The 24,587-nt window shown below is 40.7% G+C and overlaps 1 protein-coding gene across 1 annotated transcript; it reads right to left on the bottom strand.

The window, feature by feature from the left end:
- Window positions 1-18,043: 18,043 nt before the first annotated feature.
- LOC139143163 (gastrula zinc finger protein XlCGF57.1-like) lies at window positions 18,044-23,984 on the bottom strand. Its single transcript, XM_070713297.1, has 2 exons — window positions 23,859-23,984; window positions 18,044-19,145 (listed from the first exon to the last, which is right to left on the bottom strand). The coding sequence occupies exon 2, from the start codon at window positions 19,097-19,099 to the stop codon at window positions 18,044-18,046; it is 1,056 nt and encodes a 351-aa protein (XP_070569398.1). The 5' UTR covers window positions 19,100-19,145; window positions 23,859-23,984.
- Window positions 23,985-24,587: the final 603 nt, after the last annotated feature.

The following is a 24,587-nucleotide window of genomic DNA, read 5'->3' as shown; positions in this document are numbered from 1 at the left end:
TCTAGGATATTAAACTTTTTATGTCCTGACGTGACATTCAAGAATTCCACCACAAGTGAATCCCTTCTCAGTCACTTGGCATACAAATTACTTTTCATTTGACTGAGTCCTGATGGTATATTCAAGAGTTAAATCATTTGTAAAATTTGCGCCATGCTTTTTCACAGACAAACAACTTTTGTATTCTTCGCATCTTCACGTGACATTTTAGTTCCACTTCACATAAAACCAATAGCCACACACTTAGCAGATAAATGGCTTTTCTTTTGAATCCGTCCAGTTAAAGGTCCTGATATGGTATAAAAACATTGGTTGTTAAAAATTCTTGTCGCATTCTTTGCAGATACATGTAAATAGCTTTCCTTTGTATGTGTGCTACAGTGCACTTGATATACCAATTCCATATTGATATACCAATTCTTTCTTTCCACAAAGATGTCAGACATGTAACTTTTCATTTGTAGGTGTCCTTATGTGATATTTGAGATTTGCATTGTGTGCAGAACCTTTTGCCACACACTTTTCAAACAAATGGCTTTTCTTTTGTGTGTATCCTGTTGTGACGTATGAGACTTTCATTCCAGGCAAAACTTTTACCACAAACTTCACAGACAAAGGGCTTGACTTGTGTGTGAGTCCTGGTGTGATATTTGAGATTCCATGTTTGTGAAAAACCCTTGCCACATACTTGGCAGACAAATGGCTTTTCATTTGTATGTATCTTGATGTGACGCATGAGATGTCCATTCTGTGCAAAACTTTTACCACACACTTTGCAGACAAATGGCTTTTCTCTTGTATGTGCCCTGTTATGAGTTTTGAGATGTGAACTCCGTGAAAAACCCTTGCCACACACTTTGCAAACAAATGGCGCTTCCTTTGTATGTGTCCTGATGTGACGTGCAAGACTTCTATTCTGCGCAAAACCCTTGCCACACACTTTGCAGACAAATGGCTTTTCATTTGAGTGTGTCCCAATGTGACCATTTAGACTTCCACTATGTGAAAAACACTTGCCACATATTTTGCAGACAAAAGGCTTTTCTTTTGTATGTATCCTGATGTGACATGTGAGATTTCCATTCAGTGCAAAACCTTTACAGTAGTAAAATAAAGGTGGTCAACTGTGATAAATAAGAATTTTTACACCCATTTTATTCATTTATCTACATGGAGCGAAGGAAAAATTAACCATCCATGTAACTAAAGTGTGACCCTGACCTATATACGAACTCACGCACGCGCAGCAGTGCATTGTCCTGAACTAAGCAGGGAAATTCCCTGCTGAGTCACACACAACATGTTTATACATGTACGGGAAATTCCGTGTGAGTCATCACCATCAAACTAGCCTATATAAAGGACCCCCGTTGTCAGTCCGGCCGGCCGGTCGCGGAGTCTAGCTGATGTTGAACACGAGAGTTCCTATCGGTACGAACTAAATTTCATATCCATTCAATCCATAATGTCTTAAGTATCTTTCCAGAGGTGGACTAAATCCTTCTTGTTTTTGAATTTCTAGCGCCTGATGAAATATGTCCTGAATAAGTTCTGACCCCGGAGCCTCTGTTGTTGTACCTTTTTCTTGTATTTGTGTAAGCAGCTGTTTATATTGCACATAATAATGTTTATATTTCTCTCGTCTCTTTGCTACACCCGTTTTTCCTTGTATTACATCAATAATAACACCTGGTATAGGAGTTAAAGCTAAAAGAACTGGAACTGTCGGAATTGCTGCTATGACAGCAGAACTTACAAGAATTCCCTTAGTAATATTGAGAGCCATATCAATTCGACCCATTAATTTATAACTTCGTCGATATGCAGCACTTGTTCTTTCTATGTAATCAGCCAATTGTTCAACGCTTTCAACAACTGAGATGTGCATTTTTTTTACTGTATATGTAAGGGATGATAAAAAATAATTGTAGTAATATAGAAATACAATATGGCAGAAGGAGGAGAAGATATACCACTCCAGGATTTCGATGATGCAAATTTAAATGATGATGATGCTACTGCTGAAACATTCTTTATAGACGATGATAATGCTCTTGCAGAAGCTGATCCTTTCCTGGCTAGCCCACAGGTTGATCGTTTGATTGGACAGAGAAGAGAACTTACACAAGATATGGCTGAACAACTCTTAGACAAATATAATATTACTAATCAGTATGCACGAGACGAATGATTATGAATGCTGAGATTAAAGGTGGTGATCTGTATTATAAAAAAATCAGAGTTACAACAGATAAAGGAAGTAGATTTTTAGAGAAATCCTCAATAAAAAGGTTAAAAGGAGGTTCTGAATTTGTAAACAAAGTATATAAATATAGTGAGCCCGAATATGTGAGTCGTACATTGTATTCTGTAGATGTGGAAAACGATAAAATACCGGCTGAGAAGATGACGCCAAAGACATGGGTATATACAAAGATAAACTGACAGAGTTACGGCAAGATGCTTCTGGTAATGCAGATAAAATACAAGCTTTTGAAAATAAAATCGAACAATGGAACAATCTAAACCCAGAATATATAGCTCTTAATGATGAATTAAAGATTGCGAATATGCATCTTGGCGAGCTTAACAACGAAAAAGTTAAAATAAGGCTAGAGAAAAGAGAAGTTGAAAAACAGTTAGAGGAAATTCCTGTAGAACACACCCAAGCAAAAGTAAAAGCTGAAAAACTACTAGCTGAACTTATAACAAGAGAAGCTAAAGTTGACAATCGAATTGAATACGAACATGGTAGATCAGTGGGGCACATGAAAGACTGGCTACGACTAGGTCTCTTCGTGATGTAATTTCCGATCCAGAATTGTCACTCAGGCTGAAGCTAACAGAGTTATTTAAACGAAATGGTATAACAATCGCTGCAATACTGACTGCCCTTGGAATGACAATATCAACAATTGCCCTGGCTGTGACTAGAGGAGGAGGGGGAGGAGGGGGAGCAGGGGGAGGAGGAGCAAACGCAGGAGGTTCAGGTCCGCCCAAAGTATATACAAAAGCGAAAGAAATTGTAAAGCAATTTGGTGAATGGTTAAAAACCTTGGCCGCAAAAAGTGCTGCTGCAATACCAGGTTTAATCGGCTCCCTTGTCAGTTTTCTTTTAAAAACAGCAGGATCGGTTGTCGGATTTGTTGGAGAACAGCTATGGATATTTTTGACTGGATTAACATTAGTCATTATAAATAAAATTATGTATTAATATATCACACTCCCCTACGGCATCAACATGTTTGGTGAAAAGAATATTGCAAAGTTTCTTTCTAAAAATAAAGACCTGTTTGGTTTCTCTGTCGAATTGGAATGGTGTAAACTCCGACGAGTAAATCGACATATCCTTCGAGCAAATCCAGGTGTCCGACTCAAAGATGATAATCTATATCATAATATATTAGCTTTCGTGAAGGAATGTCAAAAGACTAACTTCTTTAAGCGACTAGAATTCATAGCTGTATTCCAGGATACTGAGGATGACCAGGAGGCTCATCATCTCCAAGAATATTGGGTTCTTCGATTGATTCGCGACACAGGTAATCGATTTATCTTTCAGTCAGACGGAAATATTTATGTAAAGATGTGATTAATTTTCTTTTTTTTCTTCTACTATATACATTACACGAAAATGGGGTACGATAGAACATTATCACCGACTTTCACCAACCGAATACCGAATGGAACGAAGTCAGAAAGAACTCATCATGTGATTGCTCATAATCCAAGTGAGGCAGATCCAGGCCAGACACTTATCATACGATGTCCGAAGTTAGAAAGCGGAGTACTCTTAGTTCCAGATACTTTCGACCTGGTTTTTGATCTCGAAGTAACGGGAGGTGGAACTACCCGTGTAGTACAAAATGTTGCAAAAATTTTGGTGGAGCGAATGAAACTCACATTCGAGGGGCAGACACTTTCCGATTTGAGTAAATATAACTTTATTGAATGCTATCGTGATCTCTTCAAACATAAAAAGGAGAGAACGAACATGACACTGTACGGAATTCAGAACGAAAATCTAAGAAAATTAAGAAGCGGTGCGACCGATGCAGATGCTGCCGTCGTGGGCGATAATTTACTTTTCGACACATATAAAACAAAATATGCTATTCGTCTCACTCATCCCCTCATAACAGGCCATGGAGTTGCATATCCAAAAGCGTTAGGGAGTCATATTGAATGGGAAATTACGTTGGCACCCGCCCCCCAATTACTTGTCAGTAATCAGTTTGTTACAACCAATTATAAATTAAAAAACATTCAAATGGAATACGAGACAATTTCTGACCTCGATCTCGCGAGGTCAACTGCTGGTTATTACAACGGTGGAAAAGTTACCTTTACGAGCATATACATTATTTTAGAACAATCCCATTCAAAGAATCGGACACGGTTATCAATGAAAATATAAATGTACCACGACGTAGCATTAGAGGTATCGCTATACTCTTCACTAAAAATCAGAATCAGTCAGAACTGAACAGTGAACTTTTCTTTAACCCCTCCATTGAATCTGTGTCTGTATCAATCGAAGGCATTGCAAATAAAGTGTACGCTCAGAAGATGATACCAAGACAATTTTGGCGAGAGGTGCGACGGTATTTTGCTGAAGATAAAGATTGGTGTGAAATTGATATAGATGAGGCCGATTATTTGAAGAATAAATTCTGTCTGTTTATCGATCTGCGTAGTTTTAAAGATATTGAGTTTCATGGAAATGGTTTAAAAGTAATGAACACAAAGGACGGAATACAGCTTGAGATCCTGAAGAAAGATACCGCGTGGGTTGGCGATGACGCTCACAATGATAATATATTTGCCCACATTTATGTTATCAGTGATGCCCTAGTCTCTATTGAAAATAGTAGATTAATGTCTTTACAATTTTAACCATGACCCGTCGTCCGTCCTATCGGCCATGTTTCTGCCAACCATTCGCCCGTGTCTGGATTATATAGCTGCACACGTTTGATATCATTTGGCGCCATCATGATTTTACTACGCTTTTCACTACGGATTTCTCCAGCCTTTTTCCGTACAAACTGTACAAATTGTGCCGGCTCGGGCTTCTTCCCAGTTTCAAATAGATCTTTATAATCTTCAAAGTTTAAATGTTTTCTAACACAAACATCTTTCACCCCTTTATTTTTTTTCGTCTCCGAAGTTGGAGTTCGAAAAGCATACACTTTCGAGCGTATGCCGACAAAATCAAGAATAGGTTCACCATTCAACTCATCTTTAAATTTACCTATCACTTTTTTATTAATCTTCGGAAAGTTGGGGGCCACCATGGGTCCACTCATCCCACTAGTATCATATATAGACTTCTCACCATTCTTTTCCACATCTTCCCGAACTATATCATTGAAAGTTACGTCCGGATCCGGGGAGGGTATTGGTACACTGTAAACAAAACTGTCAGTATCCATGTAGGCTAATCGTATTCCAGGGAACTGGGCCCGAAAGTAATTGTAATGCGTCTCATACATAAGCAGCTTAGAAAGTTCCAGTACTGCGGCGCCGATGAAAACTGGTTTTACATATCTATGCTCATCCGTTTTCAGTTCCAGTAGGGCACTGTCGCAGGAATCACCATCCTCTTCGGAAGTTATGAAAGTTATATGTTTCATCTTTGGATTATACTTCTGAATCTTTTTACGTCCACTATCCGTGCCGTTCCAGTCCGAAACAAATTTAAAGTCTCTGTACTTTCGAACATCTTCTATTGTCTTACCGAACATTGCATTATTCATCAGCTTATAGAAATTCTTTTCAAAATCTGTCTTCCCGTTTGCCCTCATTTTAGTGTTAAAGTCGATATATTTCGCGAGACATGGAGCTTCGTCGAAAGCAAGCACCCGATAAATCTTTTTCAATCTCATTCCCATCCGAAGATAGAATTCCAGCAACTTGTAGTGTAAGACGTATCTCTCTCTATCCATCACACTTGTAATCAGTCGACCGCCCTGCCTCGGAAATTCATAGTGATGCGGTGCTAATGGCAAATCGCTGTGTTCTAGATGTAATTCGGGGGGATATTCTAAGTCTACTTCTAGAAAACTTGGTGGAAAGGTGGAACCAGGTCCCCACGCTCCGCCGGCTCCGCCCCCCGCTCCGCCGGCTCCGCCTTCCCATTCCTCCCACTCTTCCATCGTCATCCAATGAAGTCCGCCCGTAGGCATTGCCTGACTCATTGCCCAGCCGTAGAGATTGTTTGCATCGAGATATTTTATTTCGGTCACCGGCTTCTCTGGATCGTAATTCCCGCCGGCGGGGCCAGCGTAAGCCGGATGATTTGTCTGTAAATAATGAATATTACACTGGCTGATACCTCCTCGTATTCCCCGTTGTACGAAAGTCATCTGCTCAGCATCTTGAATGAGTTTAAACTTATTACCCGTGTAAAGTAACATAGCATCCCATGTCAAGCCAGGCGCTGACATATAGTGGGCTGGATCTAACTTGTACGCTTCTAAACATGTGTCACGGAAATTTTCAAATATATTTGCAAGAAGTAGAACGTCAGTCTCACAATAGAATTCCATATAATCACGAATCGTCTTACATCCAACTTCGTCCCATACTCTTAATGCATGTTCGTAATCAGACTCCGAAATCCCTCTTCCGTCAATTCGCTATAAAATTCCCCCCTCTCCGGGAGCTCACCCTCTCCCAGTCTGTCAACCGAGTCTAAATATTCGTAGGGGAAGAAACCTTTCGCCCTTTGAATGTCCGGGTACGAAAGTGGGGCCGCCGTCCACCCATCCTCCGGCACAGTTTTTGCCAACTTCGCCAATGACCCCATCATCAGCTGAGCACTGTCCATAAACTTTATAGAAAAGAAACGTCTCTTTATCTCCCTCTTCCCTCCGGCAACAACAATTGAGGCGTGAAAAATAAATGTTTTCGAGAGACCATAATTCCTCCATTGCTCGTCTTAGCTATAATTTTAGGCTCTGGTCCGGAACCCCCATCATCTCCTTCAGTAACGATTTCATGTAATTCTTTCAAAATAAAAGAACCATCGTATCCCTTGAGGTTGTGAAAGTAGATAGGAATGGTTCTCGACGGGCGACATCCCTCGCAATAGAAGGTCGCCTCCTCCTTCACTACTCGGTATCCTGCCGGCTCTCCACATGCAATACAGACTGGATCACATCCGTCGCGCCGGTAATTAGAAGGATCCCTCATCGGTATTATTTTCCAATAATACGATTTCGAATAATACTCGGCCCGTTCTTTCATATCCTTTAGAAAGTCTGTAACACAGGAGAGACCTGTGAATGTTCTTTTACCATAAACAGTGGGTCGGCCCGGGCCTCGTTCCGAAGGGGAACTTCCCCACCCCCGTTCCACCATAACATACGAAAGACAAATTGGAATGTGCCGGCCGGTCCCCTTCTCAATAATTGCCTCAGTATCTGCATAGACGACGTAGGGAGAAGGAACCTTCTTCCGATGTCCTTCAAATTGACACACTTCCTTAGGAAAATCTGGCTGGGCAGTGTCTGTTCCACAGTATACCTGATGTTTTTCTAATTCTTCTGTTGACTTAAAACCTCTTTTACAAACCATACAAATACACTTCCGTCTGCGCTCATTCTTTCGATTAGTACGAGAATTACGAAGGCGATTTTCCGCAGTAATTGGTACGAAGTGAGAACGGCCGCCGTCTTCGCCAACTATCAGTAAGATTTTGCTATTTGATTCCTATCGGCTTCACCTTCGGAATGGGCTCCGCCTTCGGCTCCGCTACAGCTACTATATAACACATTTATGCCGGACGGATCGGGATCATTCTCGTAGATCTGAATACTTGAAGTTTGATGCCTGGATTTTGCTGCTCGAAGCGCCTGAATACAGTCAGATCGGCGGGCGTGGGGGGAATACCTTCCCAACAGTAGTCAGCAATAAATGGGGCGTACGTATTCCATTTTCTCCTTACCTGACCACATTTCTTTTCACGAAACTCGGGTCGGCCAACTTTAAACTTGCTACGATGGCGTATTGAAAACAGTTCTCGCTGCCCGAAGGTAGCACCAGATCGCTAACACAATGCTTATTTTTTAACCATCTGGGAAGTTGGACTGCGCCAGCCCCAGCCCGAGTAAAACTTCTACTAGAATTACTTCAAAATTAAGTATCTCCTCGAGAACGAGACCAGAACCCTCAACATTTTCAATTGTATCAAGCATACGATCGTAGCGATCTATTAATTGTTGCCCCACATCCAATCCTGATCCTCTTACATCTTTTGTGTATGTATCTTTTAATTTAACAGGCAATGTACGATTTTGTGTATTACCAGTTTTCGGATCCGATAATTTGACTTCCATTTCAGTATAAACAGAGTACATCTTTCGTTCCGAATGGACCATACCTTCAATATCCACCAGCTCCCCGATATCCTTGACTCGCTTGACTTCAGGAAATTTTTTTTGTAAAACTGCTCCCTTGAATGCTGTATGTAAACTGGCCATCTTTATGATATATACTATCCTAAAAATTTTTAAAATGAAAAATAATTATTCTATGATAGGTCATCAAAATCCACTATAATATTTTTGTCAGCATTTATTTGTTTATATATCTCACCTAATCTTTCTAAGTCGACTAGTTCTTCCACATCTTGAATTTCTGGTTTATTAGGCGCAGCACAAAATAACCTCTCAACAGTGAAAGAAAGGCCACGCTTACTTAAGCGCGGTTTAAATGCTAAGAATTCTATCTTACTACCTTTTCGGATATTACGAGGTACAATAGCAGGATTTTCTCGGACTGGTAGTAACGGACTCACTGTTTTAAAACCGCAGTCAATTTCTTGAACCATATCAATACATGTAGCGAAATCGTGATTTCTCCCTCTCCCTCTTTTAAACTGAAATTTAAAATACCTCATGCCCGGCTGAGGCCCCTCGCTCCCTCGCTTCTGATACACTTTAGATGGATTGTAAAATCCGATAGTATTCTTGGAGTGAGCGGCCAGGCTTAGAGCATAACTTTTAGCAGTGCTTGCATCGAAACTTTCACCTAGGGTACGGAATATTATTAAATCAGTAAACTTTTGAAGACTCAGTTGCCAACGGACACACACCCCATCGCATGTAGCAGGATCTCCTCCCGAACCATATTTAGGTCCGATGTTGAAAACTACTTCTAGCTCACTGTCTACGTATATGAAAGGATCTACATATTCACCAAATACTAATTTGCCTCCATCATCAATTTTGATGTTTTTCTCCGGTTTCAAGTATTTTATTGCATCTGAAATAGAAAGGATTGTCATTGTCTTATAGTATATATCTTAATAAAAAAAAATTTAAAAAAAATTTCTATGATATAGTATCCCCAAAATGTCATACATATTCATAAATGGACCAACTGGAAGTGGCAAGAGTTACGATGCAGTAAATTTGGATCCGTATCACGTACCAGAATTTGACACTAGTTTTTCCAGCAACATTGCCGACTTTTATAATGGGCGTGTCACCCACGTTTCGATTGCCGATTTTCAGAACCAGTTTATAGAACATACGCTTAGTTTACAATGTCAGGCTGGGAGGAGGAGGGAGGAAACCCCCCTCCCTTCAGAACAATACATTATTTGTGACTCTTCCATAATTCAACATCTGACTTTTTCTCGAATCCGGGGCGTGGCAGCGGAAGAAAAAAAGATTGTTTCTAGAGCATTTGACCATTTACACAGTTTCATTATCATATTCAAAGATATGCCTTGGGATTATTGCAGGCGGAATGTGTTGACTCGAGCCAGGTCGTACGAAATAGGCGCCTTAGAAGAACTAGAAGAGATTCACAACAAGTTCAAACAGACTTTCTTAGAAATTTGCCACGACTACAGACTTCCATGTTTGGTAATTCGGAACGCTCTTACCCCCCTCGTTCTCAAGAATATACTTAATCCAACAATTGATACCGAGACAGTCGGACCAGTAGAATATCCACGAGCTTTTGACTTTGGAATTGCATGGAGCGGCGGCAGCCAGGGATTTTTAATAGACGGTTTCAAGGAGGAGGAACTTGAAAAAGCGTACTTCCCACCTGGTCAAGAACAACTAGAACAACCTCGAGTCTCACTAAAGAACCTACACAAACTTCTTAACGCTTGTGAATCTGTGTGTGCTTATAATGCTTCGTTTGACCTACGAGCACTTGACATTATGAAACCCTACGGTTCTGTAACACCGGACTTTGAAGTTACTTGTCTATGGCTTATGTCAGTTGTGTACATTATACTTCAACCAGAACTTATAGATAAAGCTGAAAAAGGGGGACTCGAAAGAACGGACTGTGGTAACATGAGAAGTCGTTTTGAAGATCTTGCAAACTTAATATGTTCAGGAACTGAGGGGGTACCACCTCATCCACATACGGCCGAAAAAGATGCAGTAAGTGAACATTACTTACGACAGTACATGATAAATACTTGGCCAGGTGGGGGGTGGAAGTGGGGTGGTAAACTGACACTTTCGGCTTTCAAGAAATTAAGACTTTTTCCATGGTACTTATTGAATAACTTTCGTAAATACTTACGTTAGTACTTACGTAGTACTTGACAAGTACCATGGACAGGAACTTACGTAGTACTTGACAAGTACCATGGACAGGAACTTACGAAGTACTTACGTAGTACTAATAACATTTTCCTCCGGCTCCCAACTATTGAAACTTTCTGGATAACCTTTCCATTTTATCAGATAATATTTCTTTCCTCTAATTTTTTCGTCTTCAAAATTCGTTCAACTCTGTACAGCTCGTCGCGTTCTGAAGGTGCGCTCTGAAGTTCATCGGAGTAGAAAGTGCCAAGTATTTCCTCTCCATTCAGATCTTTTATTTTGTAAACTGGTGGCGTTCCTAGTCCAGCTGCGTACACAACTTTTGAAACCACGAAAATCTCCTCTGTCCAATTTGGTAAATACCCTTTCTTAAAAGTGGTCTTGTATTTTGTAATTCGAACCCGTTCTCCCGGCTTGAATTCAGGGTTGCTCCCCGGCTGCCAACTCAGGACCGAATAGTGTATAAAATGCCTGCCAATCGTTCTCCTCTGTTACGTCCCTGGGTTTCATTTTGATACTTCCGTGAATGGTGTTATTGTAATTCTCGAGAAGGTGGGGTAGAATGGGGAGCCAGGAACGTGTCTGTTTATATGTAAAGTATTTCCACATCATCGTCTTGAGGGTCCGATTAAAACGTTCAACGACGCTAGCTTTTTTGTCACTGTAGGTGTGAAACCAATGAATGCCTGACTCCTGGAGCCACCCCTGCATTTTCTGATTAGTAAATTCCCGCCCCTCATCTGTCTGAAGTTTGTCGGGCCTTCTCCCGGATTTCTTAATCACGTCTTGTAGCGCCTGCAACGTATCATCAGCCGTTTTTGACTGTATTGGCCTAGCCCAGGCATATTTACTGAGTACATCGATTACTGTTAGCATGTATCGAATGTTATGATTCTCTTTTGCGAATGCTGCAGGGAATTCCACAAGGTCTGCTTGCCACTGTGAGTCTATCGATGTTACAAAAACGCGTCGGCCGCCCGTAGCATGAGAACGAGGTACCGGTTTATGTAGATTATAAGTTAGCTGAGTTTTTAACCAGTCCTGCACCTCTTTCTTAGTAACGTGTAGTCCGCTGGCCCGTGCTGCGTCATACAATTTTTGCACACCTCCAAAACCAGTTTTCGGGTTGTAATATAATTCTCTAAGAGTACCTTCGGTAGAACCTTCGGGCGCAGCCATAATTGCTATATTATACGAATAATTTTATGTCGTACGGATTCCGTAAACGAAATACTAGTTTACTGAATGGTCTACTTTTCAATTGCTTGATTAGGCCCACGGCTTCCTGTTCTGACACCTCCATTCCATATTCTTTTATAATAGTTTTGTTGTCTATCTTGTTCGGTGTGTAAAATAGTACTAACATCTGTATGTTTTCCCTGAATGGTTTACTAATACTAGTATATTGTTGAGTCAGAACCCAGACAGATAATCCGTCGTGCCTTGCGCTGAAACCAAGTTGGACTAAAACGTTACTGCGCTTCTTCATATCTTTGGACGAGGCACAGTCATCGAGGATTATTAAAGTGTTCGTTCCAGCCCATTCTTTATGCACGTAGGTTAATGTATCATCCACTGCATCGAGTCCGACTGGAAATATAAACACATTATCATCGGTGAAAATGAATCTTCTATTATACGCTTTATTATTCATGAATGTTGGGCAAATGAATATCACATATTCGAATTTCCTTAAGTACGGACCGGTGAGGAGGTCCAACATAAATTCTGTTTTGCCAGAATATGTCGGTCCAGTTATAATCATGTTGAATGGTGGGGTTACGTATATTGACATTTCCTCTGGATCTATATACTGTAAATTAATGAATCTCTTCTAGTTCTTTTAAGTTACTGGTTCGAGTTAGATGAAACCCAGTCACATCGACAGCATCTGAATGAACTATATAGTTAGTGACTTTATTCCAGTACCTACAATAGTAATGAATATTGCTAAAGATAACAAACCAATTTTACCATATTCGTGAATAGGGTCTGCACCGGTCGTAGATGCTGCCCGTTCCGGGGAGGGGAGGGGAGGCCCCCGAGTCGTGTCATTGTGAGGTGACTCTCCGGGCTCGTCCTGCCACTTCACAGGATCCGCCTCCCCTCCCCCCTCCATCTCATGTACAGCACTTTCTCGAACTTCCGTGTTTATATCACCGTTCACCCCGAAGGACATAGATTCTGTAGCGTATTGCAATTCATTATTATAACCCAAGATTGCCGGGCCCGAAAGGATGACCATCTCAGACGGCAAGAGAAGTAAATTGGGCGAAACGGCCATATCAAGTTTCACACCAGTATTCATTATTGTGTCTTGATATCGCCTATAACTAATTACTTTGTCGGTATTACGAATTTCATCTTCGAGGAGAACACCGAATTCTTTTCGGACTTGCTCTGCACTGCCAGTATCGCCCACTATGGTACTACGAATATTTGCTTGTGCGCCAAGTATGCAATATACGTAGGCTTCAAGGCTTTCATTGAGGCGGGCGAGACCGGCCTTGTTAGTCCCGAGTCTCCCTTCAGAGGAATGAAACTATTGTATTGTCCCTCCGATCCATCATTTCGGAAGAAATAATAGTGTGGTCTGTCTTTGTCGGGCAGTACATGTTTTTTCTTTCCAAAAATGGTATGTGTATAGAAAACGCCTCCGTCGGCGGAGAGGAAAAAGTCATGACCGTTGTATATCCTTTTGGCTGTCGAACGGGACCACGATTAGTGTAATATTCATAACCATAACCAAGACCTTTATTTTGACCTTTTCGATAACGAAAGTCGGACTTCGTTGGACTTATATTTCCAAATTCTGTACATAGAAGTTCATATTGGACGAGATTGTATGGATTGTCGCCCGCTTTGAAGGTGGGGGTATCGTCTGGAAGTGCAACGCCCATTTCGTGAAGGATCCGACGTATTGTAAAGTATACATGGAAACGGCAGAATGATCGTATTTGCGGAGGAAATTTCTTATCGAAGAGATGGGCGAATGATATACCGCAACCAGTAGTGCTACACCATACAGCGAAATTCAGTTGCTGGTCCCAGTATTTCATCTTTGGGCTGCCCAGCCAGACATTACTTTCTTTTGCTGTTCTATGAGTGATTACATTATCTTTGAACACATCCCGTGGATGAAAAGTAAATTTATCTGTCGGCGTTACATATATTTCTAAGTCCATGAGAATAGGTTTTATTCCCCGTCCGGTTTGGAAGGAATATCAGCATGCTGTACTGTCGGTACGCTCGTCTTATTCAATTGAAAAGCAACTGGGAATAAGTCTGTACTCATTATTCGTGTTTCTATATACATATAGATTTAAATGGAGGAGAATTTTCCCGGAATCCCTGTCGGAACGTTAGGGGTACTAACATTCCAGACTATGTTAATACTTTATTTCGGATTCAGGTTTAAACGAATTTTTTATTTTTTACTAAGAATAGATAACATACTGCAAACAATGGAGAATTTAATAAAGTCATCGGCAGCGGCAAATATGGCAGCGCATTCCGAAGGGGCTTCGGCGCCTTCGGACAATAATCAATCCATAATAGAGACAAAACGTGAAAAAATACTCTGTGTCATCGCAAGTGGTCAAAGTAAGTTATTTTTTGGTAAGGAGATTTCAGTTGCTGACGTAGAAAAATGGAAAGATGAAACGGTGGTTAAAGCCTTCAAAATGTACAAAGCGAAATACAGTTCTCTTATAAGTGATACCATCACTCAAAGTTTCATAGATCTAGGAGCCCGTGCAATAAGTCAGGTAGTTCCAATCGATGATCGAGATAACTATGCCACTGATCTTAAAAAGGATTTTATTCTAAACAGTGAAATAAAACGATTATCAGGGCGGATAGGGTACACGTGGGGGCCCCTGATTGCACTAATTTCCACCGGTTTAATTACGGGTAAACATTTAAATTTTAAAAAAATCGGGTTTAATATAGTACCTGAAATAAATGGATTCAACTTCGACGACTCAGCAAACGGCTCCGCCAGGGACGACCTTACCAGGGACGATCCTAACACCAACACCGGCACCTCCGACACAGCGCAACATAGAGAAAATGACGTTACCGACGAAGCATCCAGGGAGAGTTGCTGCGGGCAAGAAATTAGCGGAATGGAACAGGCAAAACAGGGAGAAGAAACTAAAAGCAATGGAGAGGGAGGGGGGGGATAGCGATGCGGTAGCGACTGAAGCAGACCTACCGCCTACAATGAAAGAACAGTGTGATAATAATTCACGCTGGTATAATAAATGTTATCTTGTTTTAGGAATTGTGGGAGTTTCATTGACTGCATTAGGGCTATATTGGGGGCGTGCTCGGCATACCCCCTGTCCCGTTAATCGATCGAGTCCAGATCGGAAAGATCCTCCCCAAAATAAGAAAGCGGAAAAAACAGAGCCAGTAGCGGCTCCCTCCAGAACAGTTCCGACGGGAGGGGAGGGAGGACCCAGCTCCTCTACATTGTATGAGATGGATTAACTCCCCATATTTTTTATTTTATTTTTTATTTTATATACTAGTCAGCAATCATGGATATTAAAACAGTTGTAAACACAATGTACGATGGTATTGTAATCGCAGGACTTGCGATGGATATCTTATGATCTCCAGCAAATTTCTGAAAATAGAGGTTGGCGATCCAAGTCGTCCAAATTTACTCGATTGGCAAAATTAGGCGGTGCGACTGCTGCCGCGGTAGCAACCAAAGATCTCCTTGAACAGAAAAATATTATTCCTGCAGAACCTTATACTTCGTAATGGGCACCTTCGGAATATTATTCATCGAACATTTATACTTAGTAATATATACAGCGCACAACAATGATCATTTGGATTGAAAGCCAAACAGGTGAACCAGTCACTGTTAATTTTTACCCTTGCATTGACACGACACAGTTTACGAAGATAAGACTGCTAGAGTGCGGACTATATAATTCATGGCATAACATAACATCGACGAATAATGTAATAAAATATCAAGAAGGTGACCAACCGAAGAAGACTAAATCAATACGTCCAGGTAACATCGGTAAACAATATCGATACGTTAAACAAAGCAATCGGGTTGAAGCAAAAAATTAATTTTGAAAAACATCTGCCGACAAACCATGTTTATCTAACTTTGGCTAAAGATATTAAAGTCTATTTCAATGCCACAGGTAGCTTCGCCAACGTCGTCGGCTTTTTCAGATAAACCTGAGAACAACCCAGTTATAAAAAGTACTATGAGTCCGAAGAAAGTGGATTTCTTAACAGTTACTAAATATATAGTTCATTCAGATGTAGTCGATGTTACTGGAAATTATGTTTCATTTGGTTCGGGTGCCTCCGGAGGATACATACAGGGGAAAGTATCGAACTGTTTACAAATACTTCCCATCCGGGATACGAGAGAAATAAGTGAAAAGGTTACTTACGATTTTAAAAACGGAGCAATTTCTATGCCATTGAGAAAAGGGGGAGATTACATGAATTCAATGCGTATCTGGATAACAGATCAGGATGGGAACATGATCGATTTCAATAACTGGCCATTAGCTTTTGTAGAATTATTGTAGTCCCGAAGTGGGCCCCTACCGGTGTAACCCTATCGGAAGATAAACCATCCCACGACCAATCCTCCAGCAATATAGATCATCTCATATTTCTTTTGCTCAGGACTGGGTTGATAATAATCTGAGAATTGAACTGCCCCTTCGGAACGGCTTTGCACCGCTTCTGCTTCTTCCAGGATTTCTGCATCTGTATCTCTTAATTCTGCCGCAGCATGCGCGTCCTTTGCTTGATTTTCTCTTTCCAGTCAGCCTGTAGTAATCTTTTTTCTGACCAGACGTTGCGATCATGTTCAAATTTTTCTAATGCTTATCATGTCGGACTTTCTCTTCAATAAGAGCATCACCATTACCAGAAAGCTTTGTCCGATAATATTTCCTCCTGTGAATGCCGTTGCATTTAATACAGCACCGAGAACTGTCATTCCTATTGCTGAAGCCATGGTTGTGTATATTACAAGGTATTATTTTAATTTTCACTGTATATAGGTCCCTACGGAGTATGTCTGATCCAAGTGGCTTCGGTCTAGGTACAATTCGTATGCAAAATCTTGAGCTTGAAGATCTGAGTGATGTTAAAGTTAACATAATACTAAAATGGCTGCTAATCATAATAAGGATTACGTCCTTCGTTATAAAGACCGCGAAAAATATTTCGTTTTAGCCAATGCCGCGGCGCCACCCCACGAACATGCTGTAGAATTTCCGAACTTAAAGACATTGATGAAACTGTAATTGACGCCACAAAGGCTTCGAATGATCCTACTCCTTTTGCTCTGACATGGGATTCGGCTAGTCAGAAATTCATGCCTTATAATGTGCCGCGTAACATCTTAGATATATTGGGTAGTGAAATTGCAGGAGGTGTTGCTGAACCACCAGGAACTCCGAATGTGATTTATTTTGATAGCAATGTAAACAAATATAAATTGTTAGATTTTCGTAGTTGGCTTACTCCTACGAATCCATACATTGCACTTCTTGGTATACCGATTCACCTTAAAATTAGTCCTCTTAATACAATAATGAAGGCAGATAATACACTAAGAAGGTGGATAAACGAGGGGGAGAATTATTGCTCGTATACAGCTAGCGGAGTTCCAGTTAGATTATTTTGGGACACAACTTTAAAGAAACTGGGTCTTAAAAGTGTCGGTGATGAGGCAGCTGTTCTCACTTTACAGACAGTAAATCAACAGATGACTGATAATATGAAAATACTTCAACATGGTACAGTTCTCATTAGATGTGTAAAGTTAGCTACTGGAGATGAATTTGACGATTTGGTTGGATATTATGCTATGAAAACAGATAACAGAACAACTTGTGATATTATCATAAGTATTGATAAAGATCGGGGAGGGGAAATGAGTATTGAATGTTTTGTTGGTGGGAATAGAATAGAGAACGACTTAGGAACTACATTTGTACGTAGAGATAAAAGAGTGAACACTTTAGATATCAGTACCATTCATCTGAAACGTCTCATATTATTGAAGTAATGGTCTTCCGTCACATTTTAAGTTCAGAGGAAATTACTAAAATTTTATCTATCAGGTGAACAAGTTCGCCCCGATAGGAACTTCGTGTTCAACATCAGCTAGACTCCGCGACCGGCCGGCCGGACTGAAAACGGGGTCCTTTATATAGGCTAGTTTGATGGTGATGACTCACACGGAATTTCCCGTACATGTATAAACATGTTGTGTGTGACTCAGCAGGGAATTTCCCTGCTTAGTTCAGGACAATGCACTGCTGCGCGTGCGTGAGTTCGTATATAGGTCAGGGTCACACTTTAGTTACATGGATGGTTAATTTTTCCTTCGCTCCATGTAGATAAATGAATAAAATGGGTGTAAAAATTCTTATTTATCACAGTTGACCACCTTTATTTTACTACTCTTTACCACATATTTTGCAGACAAATGGCTTTTCTTTTGTATGTGTCCTGATGTGACATGTGAGACTTCCATTCTCTGCAAAACCTTTGCCACACACTTTGCAGACAAATGGCTTTTCATTTGAGTGTGTCCCGATGTGACTATTTAGACCTCCACTCTGTGAAAAACCCTTGCCACATACTTTGCAGACAAAAGGCTTTTCATTTGTATGTATCCTGATGTGGCATTTCAGACCTTGGTTAAATACAAAACCCTTGCCACACACTTTGCAGACAAATGGCTTTTCTTTTGTATGTACCCTGATGTGACTATTTAGACTTCCACTATGTGGAAAACCCTTTCCACATATTTTGCAGACAAATGGCTTTTCTTTTGTATGTGTCCTGTTATGAGTTTTGAGATGTGAACTCTGTGAAAAACTTTTGTCACACACTTTGCAGACAAATGGCTTTTCTTTTGTATGTGTCCTGATGTGGCATTTCAGACCTTGGTTAAATACAAAACCCTTGCCACACACTTTGCAGACAAATGGCTTTTCATTTGAGTGTGTCCTGATGTGACTATTTAGACTTCCACTATGTGGAAAACCCTTTCCACATATTTTGCAGACAAATGGCTTTTCTTTTGAGTGTGTCCTGATGTGACGTGTGAGACTTCCATTCTGTGCAAAACCTTTGCCACACACTTTGCAGACAAATGGCTTTTCTCTTGTATGTGTCCTGATGTGACATTTAAGACTTCCTTTCTGTGCAAAAACTTTACCACACACTTTGCAGACAAAGGCTTTTTCCTTTAAATGTGTCCTGGTGTGGTCTTTGAGATGCCCACTTTGAGTAAATTCTCGGTCGCACACTTCGGAGTCAAACAGCTTTCCATTGGTATGTGTCCTGATGTGGCGTTTAAGATCTTCATTTTTTGAAAAACCTCTTCCACACACTTTGCAGACCGTAGTTCTATGTGTTCTCACATGATATCTTAGATCTCTATTTTGTGCATAAGTCTTTCCACATATTTTACAAACAAACAGCTTTTCATTGCCATGAATCTTCATGTCACTACCACAACTGAATTGTTGCAAGACTGCAGCGTTGAGTGTTCTGAAATATGGTGAAGACATAAATGATGTTGTTAATTAGCCCTTTTCCTGCTAAGTTCATATTTCACTAGCAGGCCAAGTAAGTTAAACTAGTAAGGCAGAACATGTCCCATACGGTGCATTTTAACGAAGACTTGAAGATTTGAAGGTCCCTGAAGACAGAGATACTGTAAACATAAATACAGACGAAAGCCACTATCAGGCCAAAAAAAAAAATATGCTTGATTTTGAGCGCTAAAATGACACGATATTTTTTTCTTTATTTTCAAAAAAAATCCCATGGTAGAACGAGCAGTTGAATTGGAATTTTTTTTATTGAAAATTTTAATGAATTAGACTAATACTTTTTGAGATACAGCAGTTTGAAAACTGGAAACCGTTCAGTGTGCAACAACTGTCAGTGTCATGTCGCAAGTTTTCATGAGCGTCTGGCATCACTTCTATAAGAATGACGTATTAGTTCTCGCGTGATTTTGGCGATTTGTCATAGTTCTCGCGTGATTTCATGCGTTTCACGTTTTTTCATATCGTTATTTTTACTTCCGGGTTTACGAGACCCTAAAAAGTCTAGGGTTGGGGGGTTAAAATTGGGGTAGGTCGGGTAATCGGAACAGCACAAATTTTTTTTCTTGGCCTCACCAACCCAAGTGAGTAAAAATACACATGGTTTTGGCTGAATACCACTTTTTACTGACTTGGCAATGGCAAAATTGATACATGAAACCATTGCGAAAATAAATAAATGGTCATGACCATTAATTCATTTTCGCAATGGTTTCATTTACCGTGTCTAAAATCAGGGACGAATATATGCATGGTCACCAATTAATTCAGTATCTTTCAACGTGTCAAACAATATAAATAGTATCTCGTATCAAACAAAATTCATGAAAAAATGGCTGACTTTGTCCCTTTAAACAAGCATTGCAGTATCATGTTTCTATAATTTGTACCGGTTACTGTAAATCTTCATTCTAGTAATTCGCCAAATTTCAACATTTCGCCACTTGGGCTTGAATTCCCACGATTTACCGGAGGTGTAATTCTTCAAAATTGGCGGCAAATTTACATTTTCAGGTCTCTTCTGTTTCAATGGCAGCGCCATTCCAGGCACCCACCCACATGTCTCGTGAATTCCTATGATTATGCATGAAATGTCTCACGCAAGGTTGGACAATAGAAAGACAATGTAGTCGAACTTTTATCAGAACTGTAGCTGTTAAGTATCGCTTTTCATATTTTCACAGCTTGGATTTAAAACAATGGTGTTGTGACATGTCTCATGCATACTATGTATTAATCATCGTGAAACAAGCGTTGGCAAGTTTTCTTGTCGACAAAGTATTGTAAATTTGGGAGTCGGACTTTGGGGCCTTGGAGTGAGCATATCTCCAGGCTCTCGGGGCTAAGAGTTGCCCCAGGCAGCCATCAGGCTGACCTGGGGAAATAAAGTTTCGAGCGCATGATTCCCCGAAAACGAAGAAAACGAAGCCTCTCACAGCAAAGCTGAATGGAATTTCCCGATAGAACTGCGAGAAGCGAGTCGCTCCCGGACACCTGAGTGAAATTCCCCGGATGACATAAAGGATGGACAATGCAGAATTCAGACCGAAAAAAATTACAGAAGAAGATGGTATTTACAGAGGCAAGCTGAATCTTTCAACCAAGGAAACTAACGAAGAGCACGTCAAGGTAGATCAACCATGAGAAGATAACAGTATTAACATTTTGAAGGGTGAGCAGATTCGAGATTTGTCTAAGTTGATCAAGAGAACTGTGTATGATCGTTGGAACTGCATGCGTGTTTTGTCTGCGAACTGAATTTGAAATTGTTCGAGGGGTTTTGTGGTCAAATAGTTAGTATAGTAGACTCGCTTTAATCCCAAATATTGGTATTGTTCAACAGAGAAATCTAATTATTTATACTCGTTTGTCTCATCTACGCGGGTTGGTTTGGGGGTTGGGAGTGTTTTTTTTTAATTAAGTGAAGATAATTATAGAGCTACGAGAATTACCGACGCTGCAGTGCTACGCGTAAGACGTCTCCGATACGAAGGGTTGGGGGTTGGAGAGTTGAATAGTTAGTTTAAAAATTTGAACATCGTCAATATGGTATAATCGAGATTGTTCTAGAAACGGATCTCTCTGGGAGAAACTTTTGATCACAAACATAACTGCGGACATTGCTCGATACAGCTTGTATACATCTGCTATCAAAAGCACTGCAAACACATACATTATTCGATTATTTTCAAAGAACGATGTCATATTTCTAATTACAAAAAAAACAAAATTGTACTTTCCACTTGATGTTCTTCTGAAATTCTGTACTTTCCTTGTGTATTTTGTGTAAACGTAATATTTTTGTATTCTATCTATATTTGAGACACCTTTTATAAGGCTTGAGGGCAAGCCTTTGTGGGAGAAAGAACGATGTCATGTTTCTATAATTTGTACCGGTTACTGTAAATCTTCATTCTAGTAATTCGCCAAATTTCAACATTTCGCCACTTGGGCTTGAATTCTCACGATTTACCGGAGGTGTAATTCTTCAAAATTGGCGGCAAATTACATTTTCAAGTCTCTTCTGTTTAAATTCAATGGCAGCGCCATTCCAGGCACCCACATGTCTCGTGAATTCCTATGATTATGCATGAAATGTCTCACGCAAGGTTGGACAATAGAAAGACAATGTAGTCGAACTTTTATCAGAACTGTAGCTGTTAAGTATCGCTTTTCATATTTTCACAGCTTGGATTTAAAACAATGGTGTTGTGACATGTCTCATGCATACTATGTATTAATCATTGTGAAACTAGCGTTGGCAAGTTTTCTTGTCGACAAAGTATTGTAAATTCGGGAGTCGGACTTTGGGAGCCTTGGAGTGAGCATATCTCCAGGCTCTCGGAGCTAAGAGTTGCCCCAGGCAGCCATCAGGCTGACCTGGGGAAATAAAGTTTCGAGCGCAACGTTAATTCCTGTGTCGCCTGATCTATATATTTACTCCATCTACGCGTACTGTGGTATGAAGTTCCCCTTAATCGTGATCCGGACTCAGAACAGGATGGACATTTCTTATACAATTTGATTGCAGTATCATAGACAAAATAATGGTTAAACTTTCAAACACAAACTTTATCTACCAGGGAGCCTCTGGAATCAGATATGTACATCTTTTTTTAAGCCCTTCCAATCAAATTTAAAAGCATTCAACCATTATTTGACGTACACAGACAAACAATGCCATAAATATACTAAATGGCACTGGAAAGAAACAAAAATAGGGCCAATGTCCCTATAGCTAGCTACTATAGATGTGAATGTACATAGCATCGTTTCGGCCCAAGTTGTTTTGGCCTCTCGATTTCCGGCCCCAAGTCACTTCGGCACCGCAACCCAAGACGTTTCGGCATCCATGTTTTGATTTTTTTTTCAAACTATTTAGTAATTGACTGATCCGTCATATTCATAAGTGTGACCTTTGCGTAATGACCAGTACTTTTATGTGTATTTTGTGTGACTTTTGCAGCCATGCTGTTTCATCACAGCTTTCAAACTTTTGCCGTGTCGGCGGCCATTGATATCAATAAACTTGTGTCACACATTTAAAAATGATATAAAGTTTTTTGCTCTTCCCATGTTCTCACAAAGATTAAAGCATGTACGTGAATGTTAGTTGACACTATACTTTTTAGTGCTTTGATTTGCAACATTATGCTCCAGCACAAGTTCCCAGGCACACAGTCCATGTAGCCGACAATGAGATGCAAATGATATGCGGTCAAGGTCTCCTCAACTAACTTTCAGCTGGTTCTTCACTTTCTACTATTTTTATAGTATTTTTTACAAAGGTACAGACTTATTCTAACTGCAACTTAAAACTGATAGTGATTTTGTAGCTCATTCTTTACTATTTTTCATAGTTTTTGGTAGCCGGTAACAGACACTTCGTGTTCGTGTCGGCTACATGGACGATCTGCCAGTTCCCACAGGTAAGCTTAGCCTTCAGCGGTGCCGAAACGTCTTGGTGCCGAAACGTCCAGAAACCCTCTAAGTCTGTGGGCATATAAATATCAAAACAGCCTAAATGATGAACCTCAGTAGACTGAAAGGCTAGGTGGTAGGCTGTAGCTGCAGTACAGTAGCTCGAGGTTTTGCCTGGGTATTTGGGTCGGACGGCAAAACCAGATTTTGCCGTCCGACCCAAATACCCAGGCAAAACCTCGAGCTACTGTACTGCAGCAAGGTAGGCTGGTGCTTGGATCGTGGAGTGAACGCCTTGGCCGGACAGTAACTGCCCTGGCGAGACAAGCCAGGCGACTAGGGGCCAGTCTCTTAAGTCCCCCAGCATGCAGCATGCAGCTTCATCCAGTGTTTGTCAGGTTTGTTGAAGTCTGCATCTTTGACTCAAAGTTTGGGTTTTGTGATTTTTGCCTTACCACACTCCTTGAGTGTGTTCACAGTCCCCTGTGATCTATTCCGCTCTTGGACTATGCGCCCCATAGACGTGTGTACATATGCTTGAGAAAAACCACGTCTATGGGGCGCATAGTCCAAGAGCGGAACAGATCACAGGGGACTGTGGTGTGTTGTTGAGCAATAAAGAGTAAACGCTATCAACCACGGTGGTGCCTTTGTTGCTGAGTTCATTGGCAATTCCAAGCTCCTGTGACCTATGCGACTGACTCTGACGGGAAACAAAGCTAAAACTTACAGTATTTGGATACCAAGCTCAGGTTCACACTATTTAGAAGAGTGACACACGTCTTCTATTCACGTACCAGTTCGATTTCGAATTGGGCGAAAACTTGGTTTTTAACTCGACTACGAGCTATGTTTGGTGTCCAAGCGCGGGGAAATTAATCTTTACGGCCCTGATACGGCTTTTGCGGCCCGAGGTCGTACGGCGGAAGGGCCCGAGCGTGCGAGGGCCCGTACGCCGTACGACCAAGGGCCGCAAAAGCCGTATCAGGGCCGTAAAGGTTTTATCATATACCTTATGGAATGATAAATATGTATTTTACATAATATTCAACATTGTTCAGGAGATAAAAATGCGTGCGATATCAAAAATTCAACGCCATTTGTGTCAGTTTTTCATTAATACGATGGCCGCTTCCCGTCGCGGATTGACATACATAATGACGTCATTTGTTTACCTGCAGAATTCTAGAACGCGCAAAGCAATATGCGTACTATTACATGACCACAGAGATCAAGGCTGAAATTGAGGTGTAAGAAGGACAAAAGCGTGATGTCAGTTTCTGGTAATTCATACTGAACATGCACGCACTTAGTATACACAGGATTTCACTAGAATTTAGAAATAAAAGCCGATGTTACCGGCGCGGCTCCACTGTTGCCACGCGCAACTACAATCTGAGCGAGCAGACGTTTTCCAAATCTCGCGCTGGCTTTGTGTACGAATGGAACGTTTGCGGAT

The sequence above is a fragment of the Ptychodera flava genome, chromosome 11 (assembly GCF_041260155.1).
Source record: "Ptychodera flava strain L36383 chromosome 11, AS_Pfla_20210202, whole genome shotgun sequence".
NCBI classification, from domain to species: Eukaryota; Metazoa; Hemichordata; class Enteropneusta; family Ptychoderidae; genus Ptychodera; species Ptychodera flava.
The sequence above is the reverse complement of the archived record's forward strand: the minus strand, read 5'-3'. Positions and strand labels throughout refer to the sequence as shown.

What these genes read in the sequence shown, in the direction of transcription:
- LOC139143163 (XM_070713297.1), bottom strand. Translation starts at nt 19,099, where the DNA reads ATGAAGATTCATGGCAATGAAAAGCTGTTTGTTTGTAAAATATGTGGA.